The sequence below is a fragment of the Pristis pectinata genome, chromosome 32 (assembly GCF_009764475.1).
Source record: "Pristis pectinata isolate sPriPec2 chromosome 32, sPriPec2.1.pri, whole genome shotgun sequence".
NCBI lineage: Eukaryota > Metazoa > Chordata > Chondrichthyes > Rhinopristiformes > Pristidae > Pristis > Pristis pectinata.
This window is the reverse complement of record NC_067436.1, coordinates 19,399,018-19,421,924: the sequence shown is the minus strand read 5'-3', so window position 1 is coordinate 19,421,924 and position 22,907 is coordinate 19,399,018. Positions and strand designations below refer to the sequence as shown.

At 51.0% G+C, this 22,907-nt stretch overlaps 1 protein-coding gene across 1 annotated transcript in view; it reads left to right on the top strand.

The window, feature by feature from the left end:
- The first annotated feature begins 3,906 nt into the window (after nucleotides 1-3,906).
- Nucleotides 3,907-22,907, top strand: part of iqgap1 (IQ motif containing GTPase activating protein 1) — an 84,413-nt gene continuing 65,412 nt past the window's right edge. Inside the window, exons 1-2 of the mRNA XM_052042410.1 lie at nucleotides 3,907-4,085; nucleotides 13,750-13,849. Of these exons, the coding sequence (XP_051898370.1) occupies nucleotides 4,031-4,085; nucleotides 13,750-13,849 (155 nt within the window). The 5' untranslated portion in view covers nucleotides 3,907-4,030. The remainder of the gene's footprint in view (nucleotides 4,086-13,749; nucleotides 13,850-22,907) is intronic.

Here is a 22,907-nt window from a genome sequence, read left to right as displayed (position 1 = left end):
AACGTTTTGGATGCAGGGTTTCGACCCAAAACATTGACAATTCCTTTCCCCCCACAGATGCTGCTCAATCTGCTGAGTTCCTCCAGCAGAGTGTTTGTTGTTAAACCATTTTCTCAGTTTATAACTGGTCTCGTTTAACTGCAGTACTCTCCAATCTGTATGTATGTATCAGCAAAAAACTAATCAGAAGTAATGATGATCACAAGATCTATAACTGGTTCACTGATGGCCTTCAGGAGGTATATTTAGCTCCAGACCCACCAATGTGGTTCATTCTTAGACCATAAGACACTAGGAACAGGAGTAGGCCACTTGGCCCCTCAAACCTGTCCCACCATTCGATATGATCATGGCTGATCTATGCTGGCCTCAACTTCTGTGCCAGTTCCCCATAACCCTTAATCTTTCAAATATTTATCTAACCCCACCTTAAGTATATTGAATGGTCTGGTCTCCACCGCCCTCTGTGCAGAGAATTCCAGAAATTCACCACCCTCTGAGAGAAGTTGTTTTGATGCACCTCATTTCTAAATGACCGGCCCCTTATTTTGCAGCTCTGGCCCCTTGTTTCTGACTCCCCTACTAATGAAAACATCTTGACATCTATCCTTGACGTCTATCTTGTATGTTTGAATAGGGTCACCCTCATTCTTCTAAACGAACCCATCCAGCCTCTCCTGATAGGACAGCCCTCTCATCCCTGGAATCAGCCCGGTGAATCTCCTTTGACTGGCACCAATGCTGCTGTATCCTTTTTCTAGGTAAGGGGACCAAAGCTGTGCAGAGTATTCCAGGTGTCCTCACCAACACCCTGTACAACTGTTACAAAACCTCCCTATTCTTAAACTCCAACCCCTTTGCAATAAAGGCCAACATGTCATTTGCTTTCTAAATTACTTGTTGGACCTGCCTGCCAACTTGTTGTGACTAATGCATTCGAACACCTCGATCCCTCTGAACATCACTCACTTGCAGTCTCTCTCTATTCAGATAATAATCTGCCTTTTGATTCCTCTTACCGAAAAGCATGACCTCACACTTCCCCACATTAAACTCCATTTACCAGGTCTTCACTCAATCAATCTACATCCTGTTGCAGAATCACAACGTCCTCATCATGACATGACTTTAAACTATTTTTACATCATCACCAAACTTGGAAACTTTATATTTTGTTCCTTCCTCCAGGTCATTAATGTAAATAGTGAACAACTGAGACCAAGAACCAATCCCTGGGGTACTTCACTGGCTACATTCCTCCAGCCTGAAAAGGACCCATTTTTTCCAACTCTTTGTTTTCTATGTGACAGCTAATTCATGCTAACACGCTCCTTCCAATACCTTGGCCCCCTGAAATGACCAAGCACATCACTCTGAAGGGTAGCTTTTGAGCTGTTGCAGGAAAATTGAGATGAGGTCAATGATCCAGACACGATCTAAATGAATGATAGAGCATTCTCGAAGAATTGGAATTGGTTTATTATTGTCACATGTAACGAGATACAGTAAAGGAATTTAGTTTTGCAAGCAATCATTTCAAAACATAAGTACATTGAGGTAGTACAAGGGAAAACAATAACAGAATGCAGATTATAGTTACAGAGAATGTGCAGTGCAGGTAGACAAATAAAGTGCAAGGGCCATGACGAGGTAGGTTGTGGGGTCAAGAGTTCATTTTTAATGTACAAGAGGTCCGTTCAAGAGTCTTACAACAGTGGGATAGAAGAACCAGGTGACCCGCTCCTGCTTCTTATTCCTATATTCTTCTGCAATGAGTAAAGGATAATGGATGCTGGTCTTGTCAGCAATGCCATGATCCTGAAAAATGAGTCAATATAGAAAAGGTCACAGTGTCCAGCGCTCACAACTAATATTGCACAGGTAACAAACACTCCTGGCATTCCCAGTGCTTTCCACAGGAAGATTAGGACTTGAAAAGAAATTGTAGTTTTTAGAACCTATCAGGACCTTGTAACTCCCAAAATACCTTGCAACCAATTAATTACTTTTTTCTGGTGTAGTCATTGCTTTAATGTAAGAAACATTATGCAGAATAAACTCCAACAAGCAGAAATGCGGTTTGGCCACTTTAGTACTGTTGGTTCAAGGATAAATATTGACTCTGTGAGACTGAGAAAAAAATTATGACATGGGATCCTTCACCTGCATTTGGTTTAATGTCTCTAAGGCAGCTCCTCCAACAGTGCAGCACGCGCTCAGCATGGACTTTCAAAGCTAAGCTGAGTGTACTTTATCTGGTCAAGGGAGTAGACCGAGTTAAAGTACAGAACAACACACAAGATAGGCCTGGGGTATTCTGGGGTTCAAAGAAGAATTGAAATGGATGTATGCATTTAAGATGAGAGGTGGAAGGTTTAAAGGAGACGTACGGGGCACACTTATGTTTACAGAGAGAGTGATAGGTGCCTGCAACAGCGATGAGTCGGATACAGGAAGGAGATAGAGAGCTTAGTGGAATGGTGTCATGACAACAACTTTTCCCTCAATGTCAACAAAAGAGCTGGTCATTGACTTCAGGAAAGGGGGCGGTGTACATGCACCTGTCTACATCAATGGTGCTGAGGTCAAGAGGGTTGAGAGCTTCAAGTTCCTGGGAGTGAACATCACCAACAGCCTGTCCTGGTCAAATCACGTAGATGCCACGAGCAAGAAAGCTCACCAGCGCCTCTACTTCCTCAGGAGGCTAAAGAAATTTGGTTTGTCCCCTTTGACTCTCACCAACTTTTACCGATGCACCATAGAAAACATCCTATCTGGATGTACCACGGCTTAGTATGGCAGCTGCTCCGCCCAGGACCGCAAGAAGCTGCAGAGAGTTGTGGACACAGCCCAGCGCATCACGGACACCAGCCTCCCCTCCTTGGACTCTTTACCTCTCGTTGTCTTGGTGTAGCAGCCAGCATAATCAAAGACCCCACCCACCCGGGACATTCTCTCCTCTTCCATTGGGTAGAAGATACAGGAGCCTGAGGGCACGTACCACCAGACTCAAGGACAGCTTCTACCCCACTGTGATAAGACCATTGAACGTGATGGACTATGACCTCACGATCTATCTTGTTGTGACCTTGCACCTTATTGCACTGCACTTTCTCTGTAGCTATGACACTTTACTCTGTACTGTTATTATTTTTACCTGTACTACATCAATGTACTCTGTACTAACTCAATGTAACTGCACTGTGTAATGAATTGACCTGTACGATCGGTTTGTAAGACAAGTTTTTCACTGGACCTCGGTACAAGTGACAATAATAAACCAATACCAATGCCAACAGGCTTCCAGGGGGAATGGTTGAAGTAGATACCATGGTGGTGTTTAGATTAATGCAGGAGGCTTTTAGACGGACACATGAACATACAAGGATTGGAGGGATATGGATCATGTGCAGACAGAAGGGATTGAGTTTAATTTGGCACTGTGTTACCATAAGACATAGGAGCAGAATCGGCCCATCGAGTCTGCTCCGCCATTCGACCGTGGCTGATTTATTTTTCCCTCTCAACCCCATTCTCCTGCTTCTCCCCGTAACCTTTGACACCCTTACTAATCAAAAACCTATCAACCTCCACTTTAAATACACCCAATGACTTGGCCTCCACAGCTGTCTCTGGCAATGGATGCCACAGATTCACCACCCTCTGGCTGAAGAAGTCCCTCCTCATCTGTTCCAAAGGGACATTCTTCTATTCTGAGGCTGTGCCCTCTGCTCCGAGACTGTCCCAGCACCAGAACCATCTTCTCCCCGTCCACTCTATCCAGGCCGTTCGATGTTCGGCAGGTGTTGGGTACAGACGTGGTGGGCCGAAGGGCCTGTTGCCGTGCTCAGTGGCTCTGGAGGAGGACACTGTAATACACAGCGACGGCAACGGGGGGAGCTGCACCCAGCCCGGCCGTGGGGGAGAGGAAGGAAGCGCTGAGACTGAGATACGCGGAGAAGTTCGCCGCCCGTCCCCGTTCAAAGCGAACACCTTCCGTGCGCCCGGAGAGGGGCCGAGGGGCAACAGAATGTCGACATCAGACGAGGCGGATGGGCTGGGAGCCGTCAGACCGCACTATGGCTGTAAGTCGCCGGGGGAAAGGCACGGTCCGGGTTCACCTGGGGGGAGGTTGTGTGAGGCGGCGGCTGGACCTGGAACTTTGTGGGAGGGCGAGGCGGGCGGGCGGGAAGTGCCGCTCAAATCCCATCGGTAGGGTGTCCGGGACAGGTGGGGGTTCCGTCGTGGGAGGGGTCGGTAAATGTCTGTTTCCCCCGGGCTCCAGGTAATGCCAGTACTGCGGGCGCTTGAGGGGGGTGTGGGGAGGTGGGGTGGGGTGGGGAGGTGGGGGTGCGGGGAGGTGGGGAGGGGGCACAGCTGCACGTTGTTCGCGGGAGGGGGGGGGGTAAGTATAAAGTTTAGTCCTTCGGGAGGAATCGCTTGGCAACGTGTCCCAGTGTCTGCTCGTGGGATCTTGCTGTACGTGCCCAGCCAAGGGCGTGGCGTTGAGGGCAGGTGGTGGCGGGAGGGGTGGGTGAGGGGGGGAGGTTGTGGTCGGGGTTGCATCAGGCGCTGAGCTGCCTCCTGCCCGGGATTTGCTGCCCCCCTTCCCTTCACCCCCCCCCGCCCCGGCCGCGCCCTCCGCCTCACATGTAACTCTTTGTGAGTTTGTAACATGTTCACTGTATCCGTCTGGGAGGAGGCTCCGCGCCGCTCGGCCCCTCCGCCCTTCCCCTGCCCCGCGCCGCTCGGCCCCTCCGCCGGCCCACGGCCTGGAATCTGGGTGACCAGCGCCCGGGAAGCGGAGCTGCCTTGGGCGAGGCTGTTTGTTGGCGGGAAAGCTGCTTCCGTTTGTCACTGGTTCCAATCCCGAGAGAGAGAGAGACAGACAGGGAGCGCACGGGATGAACACCGTGACCCTGCAGAAGGAAGGAGAAAAGACGAGCAACACTGAGTGAGAGATGCTGGGATTAGCACTGTGACCCCAGAGGGAGTTTCGGAATCAGAATGTGACCCCAGAGAGAGACTGGGATTAGCACTGGCAGAATCTCTTCATTCTGTAATTAAATCTGACAATCATCTATCATACTCTGAGTTGAAGCTTTCAATTGATCTCCAACCTCAGCAGAGTTGTGTGCTGAGTCCCAGGTCGGTCCTTCTCTTCCCTGAGCTAGCTTGAGTTTGATGAGCTGAGTAGCCTTCTGCTGCTGGTTTCTGTGTTTCTGTTAAACTGGATCTGTATGTCTCCCAAGTTTGGACACTCTCTACCGTAGCTTCTCTAGTAAAGATCTCGAATCATCCAACTACTTGTATCTCAACGAGATCACCCATTTAATCTTGGGTATACCATATGAAACTAATAAATGTATAACATATTCAAATTTAACTCTTTCAGTCCTGCCCTCTGTAAAGAGTGTGCACTGCACCACACCCGTCCCAAAGGGCCTCCAACAAAAATAATCAGCGAGTGGGTGGAGGTGGGGCAGAGAGACGGTGGGTGAGTGGAGAAGAAACACATGGTGGGGGTTGAGCAGAGAGACAGAGGGGGGAGTCTTGATGATTAGCCAGTGGCTATGAGAGAATTTGGGGGCTGGAGGGGTGCAGGTAGTTTCTAGATTAATATGAGCAAAGAGGGAGGGAGAGAAATTTCAAGATTCACCCAGAGTTGACAACTGTGGTACAGTCACCTGCCAGTCAGGATTTGAAAGTTGTGAGCAGTGAAAAGGAGGAGAGTTCTTGACTTGTCAGAGGACCAAGATGGACTTGGGGCGGGGGAGAGTTGGAGGGGTTGGGGGGGGATTTTAATAATGTTACAGAACTGGAGTTGATAATGGTTTGGGATTTGGGGTGTGTCTGGAGGGGGAGGGTGCAGAGGTTCGGAAGAACTGCGGGGAGGGATTTGAGGACAGTGGAGTGGAGAACACTGGCAGATGCTGGGAGCCCCTGGTGGATGGGCATGCAGGAGTCCAGGGTAGCTGGGTGACGTTTCGGTCACAAGCACCAAAGGGAGACTGAACACACTGAACGTGAGCCTGATCATCCCTCATAGCGGGGTGGGGGTGGTGTGTGCACAGGGGGATCCAGTTCAGCCCCTGACCTCGGTGAGAACAGGCTGATGACCATACCTTACTCAGGCTCTCCGAACTGACGTCACCACCACTCCCCCTTTCACACCCCCACCCCTCCCACCTCCCGCCTACCAACACAGAAACGGCTCACAGTGCTGAGTTTGAGCCATCCAGCACTCTCAGGGCAGGGTCAGCCCAGGTGAGGTGCAGAGTGCACCTAATAATCCCTTTGACCCAAGAGGAGGTCTCCGCCCCTGCCCTTCCGGTGTCACCTCGCCCCTCTTTCACTTCCCCACAGGTTCCCAGTGTGGTCCGTGGCCTTCAGGAACAGGCTTGACTTGACAGGCTGCTTTCCCTGGGCCAATGTGATTGGAATTTCTGCTAGTCTCACTGACTTCCATTCCCTGGAGCAGCAGGTGTCTGAGAGCAACTGCACCCTGCCAGCAGTCCTCTCTTGTGCATTCTCTTCCCACTGATACCTTGTGCCTGTGAACTGGCAGTGCCTTCTCCGTGACCTTCTTTTCCGTGATGTAACCCAGTGCTGTTGAAGCAGTAAAGCAAGTTGTAAGACTGTAAGAGATCAGGAAATGGTTGCTGAGACAAAGGAGGAGGAGGTTTCACTTTTGATAACCAGTTCGACCTTGACCTGGGTTTAGGAGCTGTTTCATTTCCCTCAGTTTTCTCCCACTCCCTGTTTGGGATGAGCACTGGAGCCCTCTGCTAGCTTGCCCTGACATTCCTCTGGATGTCAGTGGGCTGTTTGACCAGGAGTCACCTGTCCATCCAAGGACACAGCCGGTGCAGTCACTGCAGAGCAAAGCACAGGAAACCCAAATGATTCTTGTCTCCCCAAACCAAGCACCAGTCAAATGTTGGAAACAGTCAGCAGGTCAGGCAGCGTCCGTGGAGAGAGAAGGATTTCAGGTGTGGGACTCTTCATCGGAGCCAGGATAAAGATTGATTTCCAGTACATGGCCACCCTCTGCACCTTTCCACTCACCTCCTGAGCACCGAGCACCATCACCACCTGGGTGATCAGCCAGCTAAACAATGGCAGGTGTGTAAATCACATAGGGAATATTTTGTCCACACCTGTAGTGTTGTAATTGGTGGGGCAAATCCCGTGACCCAGGATTGTGATGGGAGAGCTCCACGTGGTCCCATGGTGGGAACCACCAAGTATAAAGAATATCCAGTTATTTCATATGAACAGGATAAAGGCAATATGACAACTTTACCCCCAATCTATTCCATGTGGGCATGAGATGGTTAATAGTATTCAGAGCATACGGATTCCGAAAACATTCCGATCTCCTCATCCAGTGTTATCATGTGGAGCCTGTAAACATCACAGTCAATTTCAGACAGGATTTTTCAGCCACATCTCTAAAATAATTAAAAAGAAATCCTGGAGCTCGTTACAGGAGACAGAGCAACGTTACCCTCCCTTGCCTGAGGTGCACAGATCCGCTAATATCTCAGCCAGGATCTCTTCAAGAGCAGAATGAACCTTGGTGTTGGGGGCGGGGACCACATCATGTCTGTCCGCTCTTGAGGATATGGATTTATAAGGTGTTCTTGCTCAGGACTACAGGTTGGGCTTTGTGGGATACCTGTCATGTTCTGATGTCTTTCAGAATGAAGCTTCCTCTGCACTGCAGTGTCAGGCAGAGACAGCACAGGTTAGATACAGTAAAACACCCACTGCACTGTCCCATCACACACACACCCAGAGCAGGGACAGTGCCTCAGGAGCAGCGACAGTCCATGAGAAGTACTTTTCACCTCCCCTATCTGCGATTCTACCCAAGCCCCACATAAGAAAAAGCTGGCAGAAGCTGGAGGTGAAGTCACAACCAAACTAGGGACTACTCCGAGTGTTTTCCTACAGGGGCTGAGCACCAATCATAAACCAACTGATGATGTCCTTGCTGCGGTACCGGTTGGTTACGATCGGTTAGCGTGACGCTATTACAGCACCAGCGATCTGGGTTCAATTCCAGCCGCTGCCTGTGAGGAGTTTGTACATTCTCGCCATATCTGAGTGGGTTTCCTCCGGGTGCTCTGGCTTCCTCCCATGTTCCAAAGACGTACAGGTTAGGAAGCTGTGGGCATGCTTTGTTGGTGCCAGAAGAGTGGCGACACTTGCAGGCTGCCCCCAGAACACTACACAAAAGATGCATCTCACTGTGTGTTTGGATGTATGTGTGACTGATGAAGATCTTGTCTCACTTTGGTCCCACCCTCTGCTTTTGTCACCAAGATCCAGAAGAAGCTGGTGGAATTCTTCTGGGGCAGGAGAAAGCTCTGGGTCTCTGCTGATGTTCTGGGTCTCCCAGTAGAGGAGGGCGGTCAGTCACTGGTGTACTTCCAATCCGCGGTGGAGACTCTCCGCTTCTGGACCCAGCAGATACCTGTACGTAGAGCATCCTCTCAGGTGGACTGTGCTGGTGAAGAATTTCTTCCCACTCTGCCTTCAGCGTGACACGCAGCTCCCTGTGGTGAGCATCACCTGCACTGCTGTGTGGGAGTTGCCTGTCTTTTATGGGACCTTTTCAGAGCCCGGGACACGGTCGCCTCCCACCAGCACAGGGAGGTGTTCTGGCTGCCCTTCCATGGATACATCCATTCTTGGGTGTCCTTGGAAAGGGAGCACGTGGTGTCTGTTGGTTCACTGGAGGCCGTCCAGGATCAGTGGGAGCCACGGGCTGGTACATCCCGGGTAGCGACGATTGTATTTTTGTAGTTTTGAAAAATACCATGATCATGTAAGTCTATTTTAAAGAAAAACAAAAGAAACTGGTTCGATCCAGAGTAAAGCTCCGTTCTACTCGTGTCTTTACTCTACCTTGCAGTAAAGGTGTGGTGTTCACCTGCTGCACATGTCCCCGCCCCCCCCCCACCATTGCATCCCTCTGCCCAGCCTCCTGTCTAACACTGCTTCCTATTGTTTTGCACATCTTGCCTCTATGGGTCTGTTTCTTTGCACTGGGACTGAGATTGCTTGGCCCTTCTTACTGTAGACTGGTCGTCTGTTGACGAGCCTGGATTCTGGCAGTCCTATGGAAGGTAAAGGCCAGAGTCTCCCCATTCCACACGGAAGGGGGATTATGTCAATGCTGAAACACTGCACATTACTTGGGTTGTTTCTTTGCATCACACACATACACACACACATACACACACACCCCAATTGTCAGTCATTCTGTTGATGTGCAAAGAATTTCTGGATGGGAATGGAATTAGTGATTCTGAGCTCAGGTTAGAAACTTTGTTTATCAGCTCTTCTATGGGCCATAATAATCCTCAATTTGCTGAAGGTCTACTGGAAGAGTAGAGAGAGGGTACACGAGGGATGTGGGTGCAGTGTTGGTCAGAACACTGGGAGAAATCCAGCTTCTCAGAATTTTGCAAACTTCAGTCTTGGACTCAGTAGAAACCGAATCCCGGTTCAGTGTCCCAGCAGGAGACTGCTGTCTATTTTGACCTCATTGTCAGCAAATTAATTGAGAAGTTCTTGCAGTCAAATGTCTTATAAACAAGGTTAAAAACACAAGGTTGAACTGGGGTTATCCAGCATTCCAGTTCAAGTGTGTGGATCATAACCTCAGTCTCCAGACTGCTGCTCCGTCTGAGAAACCGTCACTGATTCACTGTGATTAATCAGCAGGTGTGCACAACACATCCTGTCCACCGAGACCAAGGTCAGCTCACGACAGGAGGGTCTGGTCCCATTGTGGCAACTTTACCCAGACAAGTAATCTCAAGGCCCTGACTAATGAGCCAGAGACGTGCGTTCAAATCCCACCATGACAGCTGGGGATTTTAAATTGACTTAATTAAAAATGAAAATTGCAGTTCTGTGAGTTGCATGGTTCAAGGTTGGTTAAGGATGGGCAATAAATGCTGACCTTGCCAGGGAATATCTTGCAGAAATTTACAACCAGAATCAGGTTTATTAGTGCTGACATCTGTCATGAAATGTGTTGTTTTGCAGCAGCAGTACAGTGCGAGACAAAAGTTACTATAAGTTACAAAAATAAATAAATAGTGCAAAAGAGGAAGAATGAGGTAATGTTCATGGACCGTTCAGAAATCTGATAGTGGAGGGGAAGAAGCTGTTCCTGAAACATTGAGTGTGGGTCTTCAGGCTCCTGTACCTCCTCCCCGATGGTAGTAATGAGAAGAGGGCATGTCCTGGGTGGTGAGGGTCGTTAATGATGGATGCCACCTTGAGGCACTGCCTCTTGAAGGTGTCCTTGATGATGGGGAGGGTTGTACCCGTGATGGAGCTGGCTGAGTCTACAACCCTCTGCAGCCTCTTTCGATCCTGCGCATTGGAGCCTCCGTACCAGGTGGTGATGCAACTAGTCAGGATGCTCCATTCTCCATTGCTCACTCCATTGGGTTGGGTTCCCTTCAGAGATTGCACAGGATTATCAAGAGGTGTGAAACTGGCAGTGATGTCGTACTGAAAATCAAATGAACTACAGATGCTGGAAATCTGAGATAAAACCAGGAAATGCTCAGCAGGTCAGGCAGCATCTGTAAACAAACAGTTATTTCAGTTCAAAGACCCTTCACAACTGGGAAAGAGATGAAACAAGTTACTGGGACATGAATAAGGCAAATGGAATGTCTGTGATAGGGTGAGGCAGGATTGCCTTGGGGATAAGTTGTGTCGGTCCTCTGATCAAATGGGGCATTCAGGGGTAGGAAGACAGATCAAGATGTGTAATATGTTGCAAATAGCAAGGTTATGGGACATGCCCAACAAGTCGGGCTGTGTAATGGAGAGAGTAAACCTGCATGAATGGGTGACTTAAAGCAGGACTGGTGTCAACGTGTTTGATGGTCAGCGCGGTCTTGTTGTATCTCTCCATGTCCATAAAATAAAGCTGGTCGGGCCGGTACAGGAAACCCTTGTGTTACGGCCGTTTGGATGATGGAAATTGGCCCTTGCAGAATTCATGCATCACTACTCAGAAGTTTGAGAGACAGATTAAAATTTATATGGGGGGAGAAAAGTAAATAACTAAACACAAAATTTATTTTTTATCAGCTTGCATTTCTTACATAGACAAAGTAAGTCATTTGCAGTTGGAGAACTTAATGCTGAGTCCTGAAGGCTGTAAGGTGCCCAGCTGGAAGGTGAGGTGTTGTGTAGGGCCTCATGGTAGCACAGCGAGAGGTCACAGACTGAGGGGTCAGAGTCGGGGTGGGGTGGGGAATTACAATGGCAGGCAGCGGGAAGCTCGGGTCCCTCCTGCGGACAATGCAGATCTGTCACCCAGTCTCACTGACTTTCAGGGCGCAGTACTAAGGAAGGACAGATACTTGCCCGTCCCAGGAGAGAAGGTACCTCTTCCTTTGGTTATCCTGTGTTGCAGAGTTTTCCTTCCAAGTCCCATAACCTGGAGGACTGAATTTCAGTGGGTGGGGACACATAGCCCTGATCTCTTCAAGCCCCCAACCATGTACCAATCAGAGAGGTGGGCTTGCATTTAAGTAACACCTTGTACATCCTCAAGACTTGGTAAAAGACTTGCAATGCTGGAAACACAAGGCCACAGGAGTAGGCCACCAGGTCCCTCAAATCTGCCCTAACATTTCGTATGAGCATGACTGACCTATGCTGGCCTCAACTCCTCTCCTGTGCTGGTTCCCCAACCATCTATTCTCTCCAACATTTATCTTGCCCCCACCTTAAATATTTCTAATGATCTGGCCTCCACCACCCTCGGGAGCAGAGAACTCCAAAGATTCACCATCTGAGAAAAGGAGTTTGCACGCACCTCTGTTTTGAATGACTATGCTCCAATTTTATAGCTTGGTCCCCTCGATTGTGACTCTCTCACCAGTGAAAACGCAGGAGCCAATTTACACAAAGAAAGTGCCCACAGCCGGTGATGTGACAATGATTGTCTGGTTTAATGTTGGTTGAGGGATCAATAATTTTCTCAGGACACCATCCTCTGCCCTTCTTCAAAAGGTGCCTGTAGAGACAGCTTTAAGCTGAGTTCCTCCATTTTCTTGTTTGCCAGTCCTTTTACCAGAGAGGATGGAAGATTGTAGGCTGGGAAATACAGATGTGGGAAACTTGCGCTTGTTGTTTCATCCATGTTAACCAACTGAAACGGCTAAATTAATGTTTTTTTATGGTGTTGGAGAAGGATTGAATATAGAAATGTAAATATTTTAAATACTGTCTGCAGCTGTGAAGCTCCCAATTACGGTGACACGGTAGTGTAGCAGTTAGCGTAACACTTACAGCACCAGCGACCTGGGTTCAATTCTGGCTGCTGTCTGTAAGGAGTTTGTACGTTCTCCCCGTGCTCCGGTTTCCTCCCACTTTCCAAAGACGTACGGGTTAGGAAGTTGTGGGCATGCTGTGTTGGTGCCGGAAACATGGTGACACTTGTGGGCTGCCCCCAGAACACTCTATGCAAAAGATGCATTTCACTGTGTGTTTCGATGTATGTGTGACTGATAAAGAAATCTTATCTCATCTCAGCTAGAACAGTTGGGTATTCAGCAGGTCGAACAACATCTGTGGAGGCAGAGGGATAGTCGATGTTTTGGGTCTGGACCCTGCATTAGGACTGCGAGCACAGAGGGGAGATAGGTGGTATAAAGAGGTGAGGGGGAGGGTTGAGGCAGGAGTGGTGGGTGAGGAGGGGGGATGATGGAACCGGGAGGAGAGAAGTCGGGAAACGGTGCCTGGTGGGTACAGGTAGAGACAGACAAAGCGAGAAAAGAGGTGCAGATGGAGCCCGCTGGGGGGAGAGGACGATGGAGGGTGGAAACAGAGGCTGCAATGTGATAAGTGGAGAGACAAGTTCTGGAATCTGACCAGTCAGGAAGGATCCAGATGTGAGGGATGAACCACTGGGGGAGGACGTAGGGACTCGGAACGTCGACTGTCCCTTTGCTGTTGTCCTGCTGAGTTCCTCCAGCAGTCTGTTTCTTGCTTCAGATTCCATCATTTCCTGTGTCCCATGTCCCCATTAAATCTCTCCACATTGCTTTCCACTGGGCTTGCGGATCGGTCTCTTGGACGTCCGACGTCGGTCTGTTCTCTGGTGGTACGTCTCTGGAAGGCAGGTGGTATCGGGCGACTTCCAGCACTGGGCTGATGCTGGCCGTATCAGTCCCACGTGGTAATGGGACAGGTCGCCTGCGTTCCTGTGCCTGTATCAGGCTCCGCAGAGCAGAGCAGCTGATCCCCGGGCGTAGCACAGAACTATGTGTAGATTATATGTTTGCTTCTTGGTTCAAATTAATATCCAGGTTTCGCTTTGATGAAGGGAAGTCTGATCTTGGAGCTGCCGAGCTTTGTTTTGGCCTGTTGGTTACTGTTTCGACCACACACAGCCTGGCACCGGCAGCTGGTGTCGGCCAGGTGGCACAGATTTCTGGAGCACACTGCCTGAGGGGGTGGTGGAGGCAGACCCACGACATATCAGCAGCATCTCGACGAGCACTTAAATCATTGGGGTACAGAAAGCTCTGGACCAAATGCGGATAAATGGGACGAATTCAGACAGTTACCATGGCCAGCATGGATGTGCTGGGCCAAAGGGCCTGTGTCTGTGCAGAGCAGCTCTAAATCTATCATATTGACCAACAAAGCATTGGTGTTTGTCCAGTGTTTTGACTTTTGTCCCCATTTGTTTTCCAGCTGTGTTGGATAATGAACGTCTCACGGCTGAGGAGATGGATGAACGGAGGAGGCAAAACATTGCCTACGAGTACCTCTGCCACCTGGAGGAAGCCAAGCGGTAAGGCTCTCTCCCATTCCCTCGCTGTTGTGACTGTGCCCGGCTACAGTCAGATGTCGGACTGTTGTTTGGTTGTGGTTTTTGTGACTCTGCCTGGCTATAGTCAAATGTCATACTGTTGTTCGGTTGTGGGATTTTTGACTGTACCTGGCTACCGTCAGATGTCGGGCTGTTGTTCAGCTGTAGGTTTTGTGACTGCCCGGTTACAGTCAGATGTTGTTTGTGGTTTCTCTGGAGCTGTTTCGCCTTGCCCCATCGGGTGGCTGGAGTGGCCTCGCTTAGCAACCGGTAATTTCCGTAATTCATCTCCGTCCCCCAACATCTTAATCCTTCCTCTCAGCAGCACCCTGGAGCCATCGTTGTGCGTTGGAGGAGGAGGGGAGGGGAGGGGAAAGGGTGGGGCTGCCAGACCGTTCTGAGTGAGAACCTTGTATCACAGAGAAAGACCTGATGGAGTTCTTAAAACTTTGGGAAGGTTTGATGGAGAAGACGCAGAACTGGGGACATAGATAAAGGCAGGTCTCAAATAAATCTGGTGGGATAATCTATTCCAAAAGAGGAATGTGGAACTTGCTCCCACAGGAATGGCAGGGATGGGACCTCGTGGAAGACTTCTGCTCACACAGAAAACCCTTCACCCGATTTGGGTGAAGGGGAATCCAGAGGTACTGATGGAGGATTGGGTGCACCCTGGAGCTGGTCGGAGCTCCTAAACTGATGTAAAGGAGTGTTTGGATGGGGAATCCAGTGTAAGCGAAGCACTGCGGCAGATGCCAGGTAGTGTGGATGGGTTTCTGGAGAGAGGTGGGGTACCAGATGAGGTGGGAAGTGGATTTCAGCTGATCAACAATGATGCCCTCTGACCTTCAAGAAGTTTTTACTTTCTGGAAATTTAAAAAAATCTTATTTTAGGCTCTTTTGGGGTTGATCTGCCCATCCCTCCCACTGAGTGAACCGTGTATCATTTGCCCCCTGTCGCTATTGGACAGTGAAAGGGTAAAATCTGTATTCTATTTCCAGCTTTGTGCCCCATACGTTGGCTTTCAGCTGGGCATTGGAAAGTCGGAGTGTGATCCCAGAACAGTCCGACAAGGCCCAGGAAGGATTGGGATTGGAAAAGCCCCCCAGCCTCCCCCACCCGAGCCCCCTAGTGTTGCCACGGTCAGCGGTGAGATTGGGGACTGCAGCACTTGCACAGTGTCAGCCTGTAGGGCGTGTGTGCCACCCACTCTTCCTGCAGTTAACCCTTTCACTGCCTGAAAGCAGACGGGGAGCAAATGATGCACACAGTGGGGAGGCGGGGGCCGATCAACCCCAAAGGAGCCAAAAACAAGTTTTGAATCTCCACAAGGTTGGGGGCACCCCCCTCTCCTTTTCCCAAGCTAAAGCCCACCTCTTGCCTTCCGTACGTGGGCCTCCTGCGTTGTTGTCAAGTGCAGTCCCTGGTGCTTCAGTTTGGGAAGCTGGGATGACCAACTGCTTCACCTCTGAGACAGGAACCACCACCAGCCTCCCCCCCCCCCCCCCCCCCCCCCCCCCCCAATCCCTTTTCCCATCCATGGGAGTAGAGTAGAGTGCAGGGAAACTCATGATGGTGGCTGCAAGCCTGGGCCAGTGTTGGAATGTGTGCAAGGTAACAGTGAGGGAGTCACATCTCCCCTGCCTGCAGTGTAAAACTGTGTGTGGAAGCGCTGAACACACCCCACCCTCAGCAAACGTGCCTGCATGCCAGCTCTGGAGGGCACTGGTCTCCCGGGTCTTGGCGATGTGCCCAGGTTCTTGATCAAGTGGTTTAGTCTCAGGCTGCCCTCCCCGAGCCACTGAACGTCAACAGTTTCCACTGACAGTTGAATCCTGCAGAAGTGCAGAGAACCGGAAGTCGAGGCAGATGTCTGCAACAGATTGAGTCTGGGCAGGTCAGGGCAGAAGGAACCTCCTCGTGTAGGATTGAGAGGCTGAGGAGTTCATTTTGGGATTGGTGACTGCGGCAGAAATCCAAGATGGGACAGGGGGCTGGGGAACCTGGGAGGGGGCTGGGGGAAAGCCTCCTTCAGAGGGGTTCCTGACTCTGGACGTGAAGCACTGAGGCCTCCCGTTCGTGTGGGATGGCAGGTTCCACCTTGTCACTCCTGCCGGTCTCTGCGACGTGAGACTGATTGTAACAGGAAATGGTTGCCATTGAAGTGGGTTGACTGTCAAACTCTGGGGCTGGTGGAGTTACACAGACACTTCCCTCTCACAGCTGAGCAACAAAGGCCTTGCATTTCTGCAGCACCTTTCCCGTCCCTCTCAGCGTGCCCTGAAGTCTTTCACGGCCGGTGAACACGCTGGAAGTGTGAATGCTGATACATTCCGGCCAGTGCAGCAGCCAGTTTGTACACAGCAAGATCCCAGGTGTAAGCCATGTGGAAAAAAAACAGATTGACTTTTGAGTGATGACTATCATCCAGAGCCCTGTGGTTGTTGAGAACAGTTCTGTGGAGCTCTGCACGTTCACCTGACATGTCAGACTGGGCCTCGATTTCACAGAAGGATGTCACTCTGACAGCGCTGCACTCCCTCTGTGCTGCACTGGGGTGTTGGTGGGGAGTGTGCATGTGGTGCTGGAGTGGAAGTTGAAACCACAGCCTCCTGACCCAGGAGGAAGTGCTGCCATGACACAGGCAGACCAAGCCCCAGAGCGGTGTCTGAAGGGCGGCGTTGTTCCTGAAACCTCATTTTTTTTTCAATATATTTCAAAAATAAACTTTTTCCGTAATAAAAAAAAGTATAGAGAGGAAGAAAACAACGTAAAGTACAAAAGCTTAACATTCATGGTTGTTACATGTAAAACTTTAGAGAAAAAAAACATGCAAATACAGCACCATTGCCACTAATGTGGCCCCCTGAGGTGACACCCCTTTCATTGTTCAAGGGGCTTCCCCACCGAACTTTGCCCCTCCATGTGCGGTAGCAGAAGGAGCCAAGACTGTTGTCCTTCCCCACAGAGCCTTAGCTTGGCTGCACCGAGCTTCTGTGCATCTCTCAGTGTGCCAGTCTGCAGCAGTCTCTTACGGACATCTCGCTGTGCTGGGATCATCAAGTTTTGGGCAGACCAAAGGGCGTCCTTCAACTGAGTTGATGACCTTCCAGCAGCACTTGATGTCTGTCTCAGTGTGTCCCCAGGAACAGCCCATGGATCAGAGAGTCCTGTGTCACGCAGGTGCTGGGGATGAACAGAGGGCAGTGTGCATTGTGGGTGATGTGTCATCTGTAGAGGAAAGCTCTGACAGTGAGGCACCTCTCACTGCCAGCCAAGCGAGGTTGTGGTGCTTGTACAGATCTGGTGTTGAGGCGTTCTGCCATAGGGTTTCAAACGTCAGGGGAGAATGTTCCACGCCAATTCCTCCTGTCCTGATGGAACTTCTGGTGTCAGGCAGACCCTGGGGCAGTCAGTGTTGTGGTGACCCAGGGTGACAGACAATGACTGCACTGGGCTGTGGGTTCAGTGTGTTCTGGGGCTGATGTTGTACACTGGTTACACAGCACGGCGCCCCCAGCTGCTGGGTCACTCGCAGAGAGACCGTGGGCTTGATGTGGAGTCACTGTTGCATTGAAGGCACTGGGTGAACAAGCAATTCATCTGTTTTTGGCGTTGCGTTGTTCTTCCAACCTCGAGCTGTGTTGGTGGCAAGAATCCTCGGTGAACAGTCAAGTGCAGCAGCCCTGGTTGATCACCAGCCTTCGGCCCACTGAGGTGTTGCTCAGTAGGGAACGTACCCCCCCCCCCCACCACCCAACCTTCCACCATCTCCTCCCAGTGCTCACTACTACCCCACCTCAGCCCCGGCCCCAGCCCCCGGTCCTCCCTCCCTGCCCCAGGTACAGTTGTGTTTACTGTGCACAGATCCCAGGGTTCAGGGGATGGATTTCCCCAGTGCAGCCTTGGTGTGCAGGGCGTAGGCTGTGGGCTCGGCCCCTTGAGGCCCACCCTGGCTGAGGCTGGTTTCAAGTTCCCCATTCTGTCCTCTGGTCATGAGTTTCCCTCAAGTGTCACGGGTGCCTGGGTCCCAGGGAGTGAGTGTGGCAGCTCAGCAATGCCCTGACTGAGAACTTCAACTCTGTGATCCTGAACATCAGGCAAACTCCAGATGTTCGAGTGGTGAGGACCCCACTCTGCTCAGGACCCAGCTGCCCCTTCCCACAGTGTACCTTTTCAATTACAAGTATGTTTTGGCGTCTGCTTCATCTCACAAGCTCTCTTCCTTTCCCAGCACTCTGCTCCTTCCCTCCCTGTGCTCCCTTGGAGCCACCCCTCCCACAGTTCATACTCCATGGCAGTCAGGGATCGAGGATGAGTTGTTTCCACCCCAGCTTTGTGTGATCGGAACGACTCGGGGTCCAGGTGGAGCTGGAGATTGCCGGTGGTGAGACCCTCCTTCCGCTACATACACAGGACTCTGGGAGCTCCTGATGCACAGCCTCAAGGTTCTCAATCCCATCCCAAGGGCTCCACGTCCACGTTGAGCAGTTGTGGGCCAGAGATTCCGAGAAATGAGGAGCATGTTGCACTATTTCAAAACCAGGATGCTAATTGAAACTCTTCCCATCTACCTGCACGTGGTCTGTAACCTTCTGTTCCCTGCTGGTTCCTGTGTCTGTCAGATTGGTTCTACTCCCTGCATTTGAAGATGGTCATGATTGTGGCATTTCAGATCCCCTGCCATATTGCCACCTTCCCCAAGTGGGCAACGAGGATAGAAACTTGTGGCTGAAGTTTTGGAACTTCAGCAGGGGTTCAGTCTAATCCCTGGGGCATGTGGTGTTGCAGGTGGCATTTGGCCTCTTTGACTTGAGGGTCAGAGGTAGTGGTGTGCCTGGACCGGATGGAGTCCGGCAAGCTCGCATCTAACACAGTCACGGATGAGGAGGCCAGTCACAGATGAGGAGGCCACTCACGGGTCCAGGCCGGGCAGGCGAGGGTTCTGCCCGAGCTGATTGTCTGCCCTTCTTCAGGGGTTACATCCATGCCCGTGTGTCCCTGGAGAAGGAGCACATGGTATCCACAGGTACATTGGAGGCCTACCAGGCCTGGTGGGCAACACAGGGGCTCATGTCCTGGATGAGGCTGACCGTGTTGTAATTTGAAGCCATTAAATGCAAACTGTGTGAAAAGTGGAATATTGAAGTAACATGATAATATAATGCTGTCGTCACAGAATAAGTCCCCTTTGAAAAAGGGGAAAAAAGTTGAGCGGGTCTTCCAAGTATTCCTTTCAGCAGCCACAGACTGCCCTTCTGCCCTGATGTGTTCACCTCCCTCTTTTACTCTCCATGGGGTTGGACTTTGGGTGTTTGAGCCCATGATGGTCTTGACTGTGCTGAAGGATCTGCACACGTGGTAGCAGTCAGCGAACTGATGGACATTCTGTGTCCTCTGGTCAGATCTGATGTTCCTCATGAATCCCTGCATGATGTGTGGTAGTGCAGTGATTTGAGTCACTGGGCCATCAGTCAGAGTTCTGGGCCATTGATCCAGATTCAAGTAATGAAATGAACTTGGCCACACAAGTTGATAAGGTGGTAAAGAAGGCATATGGCTTGCTTGCCTTTATTAGTTGAGGCATTGAGTTCAAGAGTCAGCAAGTTATGTTGTAGCTTTATAAGGGCACATCTGAAGTATTGCATTCAATTCTGGTCGTCCCATTACAGGAAGGATGTGGAGGCTTTGGAGAGGGTGCAGAAGAGGTTCACCAGGTTGCTGCTTGGATTAGAGGGCATGAGCTATAAGGAGAAAAGAGACCGCAGATGCTGGAATCTGGAGCATCACAAAGTGCTGGAGGAACTCAGCAGGTCAGGCGGCATCTGTGGAGAGAAATGGACAGTCGATGTTTCGGGTCGAGACCTTCTGAGTTCCTCCAGTGTGTTGTGTGTAGCTATAAGGAGAGGTTGGACCAACTTGGGTTGTTTTCTCTGGAGCATTGGAGGCTAAGAAGAGAACTGATTGAAGTTTATAAAATGATGAGAGGCATAGATAGAGTAGACAGCTGGGATCTTTTCTCCCTAGGGTTGAAATGTTTTATACTGGAGGGCATGAATTTAAGGTGAGAGGGAGTAAGTTCAAAGGAGATGTGCGGGGCAAGTTTTTTACAGAGCGGTCGGTGCCTGGAATGCACTGCCTGGGGCTGTGGTGGAGGCAGATACGATAGAGGTGTTTAAGAGACTCTCAGATAGTCACATGGATGTGCGAGAAAGGAGGGATCGGGACATTGTGCAGGCCGCACCCCCCCCCCCCCCCCCCCCCCCCCCCGCCAACAAGTACAAGTAAGTGAAAAGCAGCTGGGCTGCCGAGCCAGGCCAGGGCTCGGGAGCTCTGGTCGCTGCTGGTTGTTGGCTCAGACTGGGTGGGCTTCAGCTCCAGGACCTCAGCTCAGCCTCATAGTCAGAGTCAAAGTTGAGTTTATTGTCATCTGCACAAGTCCATGTGTGCACAGGTACAATGAAAAACTGACTTGCAGCAGCATCACAGGTACACAGCATCAGATAAGCAGCACTCACAAGAAAAACATAAATTAAACATAAATTAGACACAATTTTTACAAGGAAGAACACAATTAGAACAAAAAAAAGTCCTTTCTAGTACAAAGTGATCAAAGTGGTCACAGTGTTGCTAAGCTGCAGTGATTATGGTTGTGCTGGTTGGTTCAAGAACCAAATGGTTGAAGGGAAGTAGCTGTTCCTGAACCTGGTGGTGTGGGACTTCAGGCTTCTGTACCTCTTGCCTGATGGGAGCTGCAAGAAGATGGCATGGTCTGGATGGTGGGAATCTTTGATAATGGATGTTCTTCTTGAGGCAGCGCCTCCTGTAGATACTCCTGATGGTGGGGAGGGAAGTGCCCGTGACGTATTAGGCAGAGTCCACTACTCTCTGCAGCTTCTTGTGTTCCTGTGCATTCAAATTGCCGTCCCAGACCGTGATGCAACCAGTCAGGACACTTTCAACAGTGCATCTGTAGAAGTTTGTTAGACTGTTGGGTGACAAGCCGAACCTCCCGGCCGAGCTCTCTGAGCCAAGACCCAGCTGTGGGTGGACAGGACAACGTGTCTGGATTACCGACCTTGCACTGTGGCTTTGTGGATCTCGGATAAGGACAGGTCTGTGGGCTTCCATCTTCCTTCCTCCGTCCCAGCCAGTGAGAACGGTGCTCTGGGGACGTCCAGGCTTTCTGGGGCCTGCTGTGAGCGGAAGTGATCATGTGACCCAGCACATCCTCTGACTCTCCGTGAATAACAGCCAGCTGTGGTGTTTACACACAAGTGTTTCTGCAGCTGTTTTGAGACAGGAAATGTTGGCCTGGATTCTTGCAGAGGGTGAGGGGTTGACAACAGCCGGACCTGAGATTGAGTGCAGTGGGCCAATTCCCACAGTTTTGGCCTGTCCTGACACTCCTCCCCATTGACCCACTGGAACGTGACAGCAGACACCCAGAACTTGGCTGGCAAGTCGCCACGACCACGCTGGAACCAGGTTGGGCCCAATGAGCCATGTTCCAAGAACATATCTGGGAGAAGTCTCCTGGGCCCTGGAACCAGGCCAGGAGGTCGGGCCAAGAGGCAGGACTAGGGCTTCAGACTGGGCTGGACACCTCCATGGGAGTTTGTCCATGGAGCTGGGCAGGAAGTCGCTTTCTTCTTTTGATCTGAGCAGAGTGCAGATGTGGGAGGCAGCAGAGTTAGAAGCACTGCCCCTCATTTATCCTCCTCCCCTAGTGCCCCCACCATCTCTCCCCACCCTGTAGCCTGGACTGTTCTGTGAATCTCTGCCCAGGAGCAGTGATGAGACCGTTTGTGTCTCTGGTGTCACATGGTCCCACCAGCCAGTAACCAGGAGCAGGAAGATAACTAAGAACTGACAAGTTGTGTTGAAGGAGGCGATGAAGTTTGAACCTTGTCTGTCTGCATGTTCGAGGGATACAGCCATGACTCGCATCTCTCAAGCAACCTTAACAAAGCAAGGTGCTCATCGGAGCGACTTCAGACATTATGTGGGGTTAAACCAAAGGTTGGCCTAAGAGGGTTTTGAGGAGCAGCGTGATGGAGGTGGAGAGGCCACAGGAGGAATTCCCGAGTGTTGATGGAGCGTCTGTCAGTGACAGAGAGCAGATGTATGGAAAGGTTGGGGAACTACAGGAGGTTACAGAGAGGGAAGTGAGATGATGGAAGGTGGGACATAGGTGAGATGTTAACCGAGGTGTGCTCGCACGGGTTGGATGGGGAGTAGACTGGGAGAGCAGGCAGGGGAGCGTTGGAGCAGTCCACCCTGGAGATAACGAAGGCATGAATGAGGGTTTCGGCAGTGGAACAGCTGAGCTGAGGAGCAGGGGGTTTGTTGGTCGTGAGTAAGGAGCTGAAGCTCAGGAGCTAGTGTTGACCTCGCCTGAGTTCAACACGCTGTGTGTAGACGCGTCATTGTAGCCACATGAATCATGTCATCTCTCCACTCTGGTTAGTGAGCTGTGGTGAGCTGGAACTCAGGCAGTGTGTAGGCAGGGGGCAGGGTTCTCCTGCCCTCCCCCATGGCTCCAATACTCTGTATTCTTCTCTCTGTGCCATTTGAAGTTGCACTCTATCCTGGGGACTTCATGTCAGCAAAGCAAACTGTCCTCTGCTTGGGCACGGAGTTCTGTGCCGTGGGGTACGGACTGCACGTGTCAGCCTTTGGATTCAGGAGCGGTTGGTGCTCTGGGACCCTGGGCTTGCAGTCAACGTTCCTGGTACGTCTCCCCAGCGGAGCCCGGCACCGTGGGAAGCATCTGCTCCTGCCAGTCCACTCCTTCACTGCCCTGCACACAGCTCACTGCCCCCTCACCCCCTGCTCCCCGTCCTACAACTCCTCCAACTACTTCACCCCTCCGTCCTCCCCGGGTGCTCACCTGCATCCTCTCCCACTTCCTCCCCCCCCACTTGCCCCACTCCCGCCCATCCTCTCTCTCCCAACCCTCACCCATCCTCCCACTGCCCCCCCTCCATCCTGTCCCCCCTGCTCACTGTCCCCCTCGCACGTTGTGCTCCCTCACAT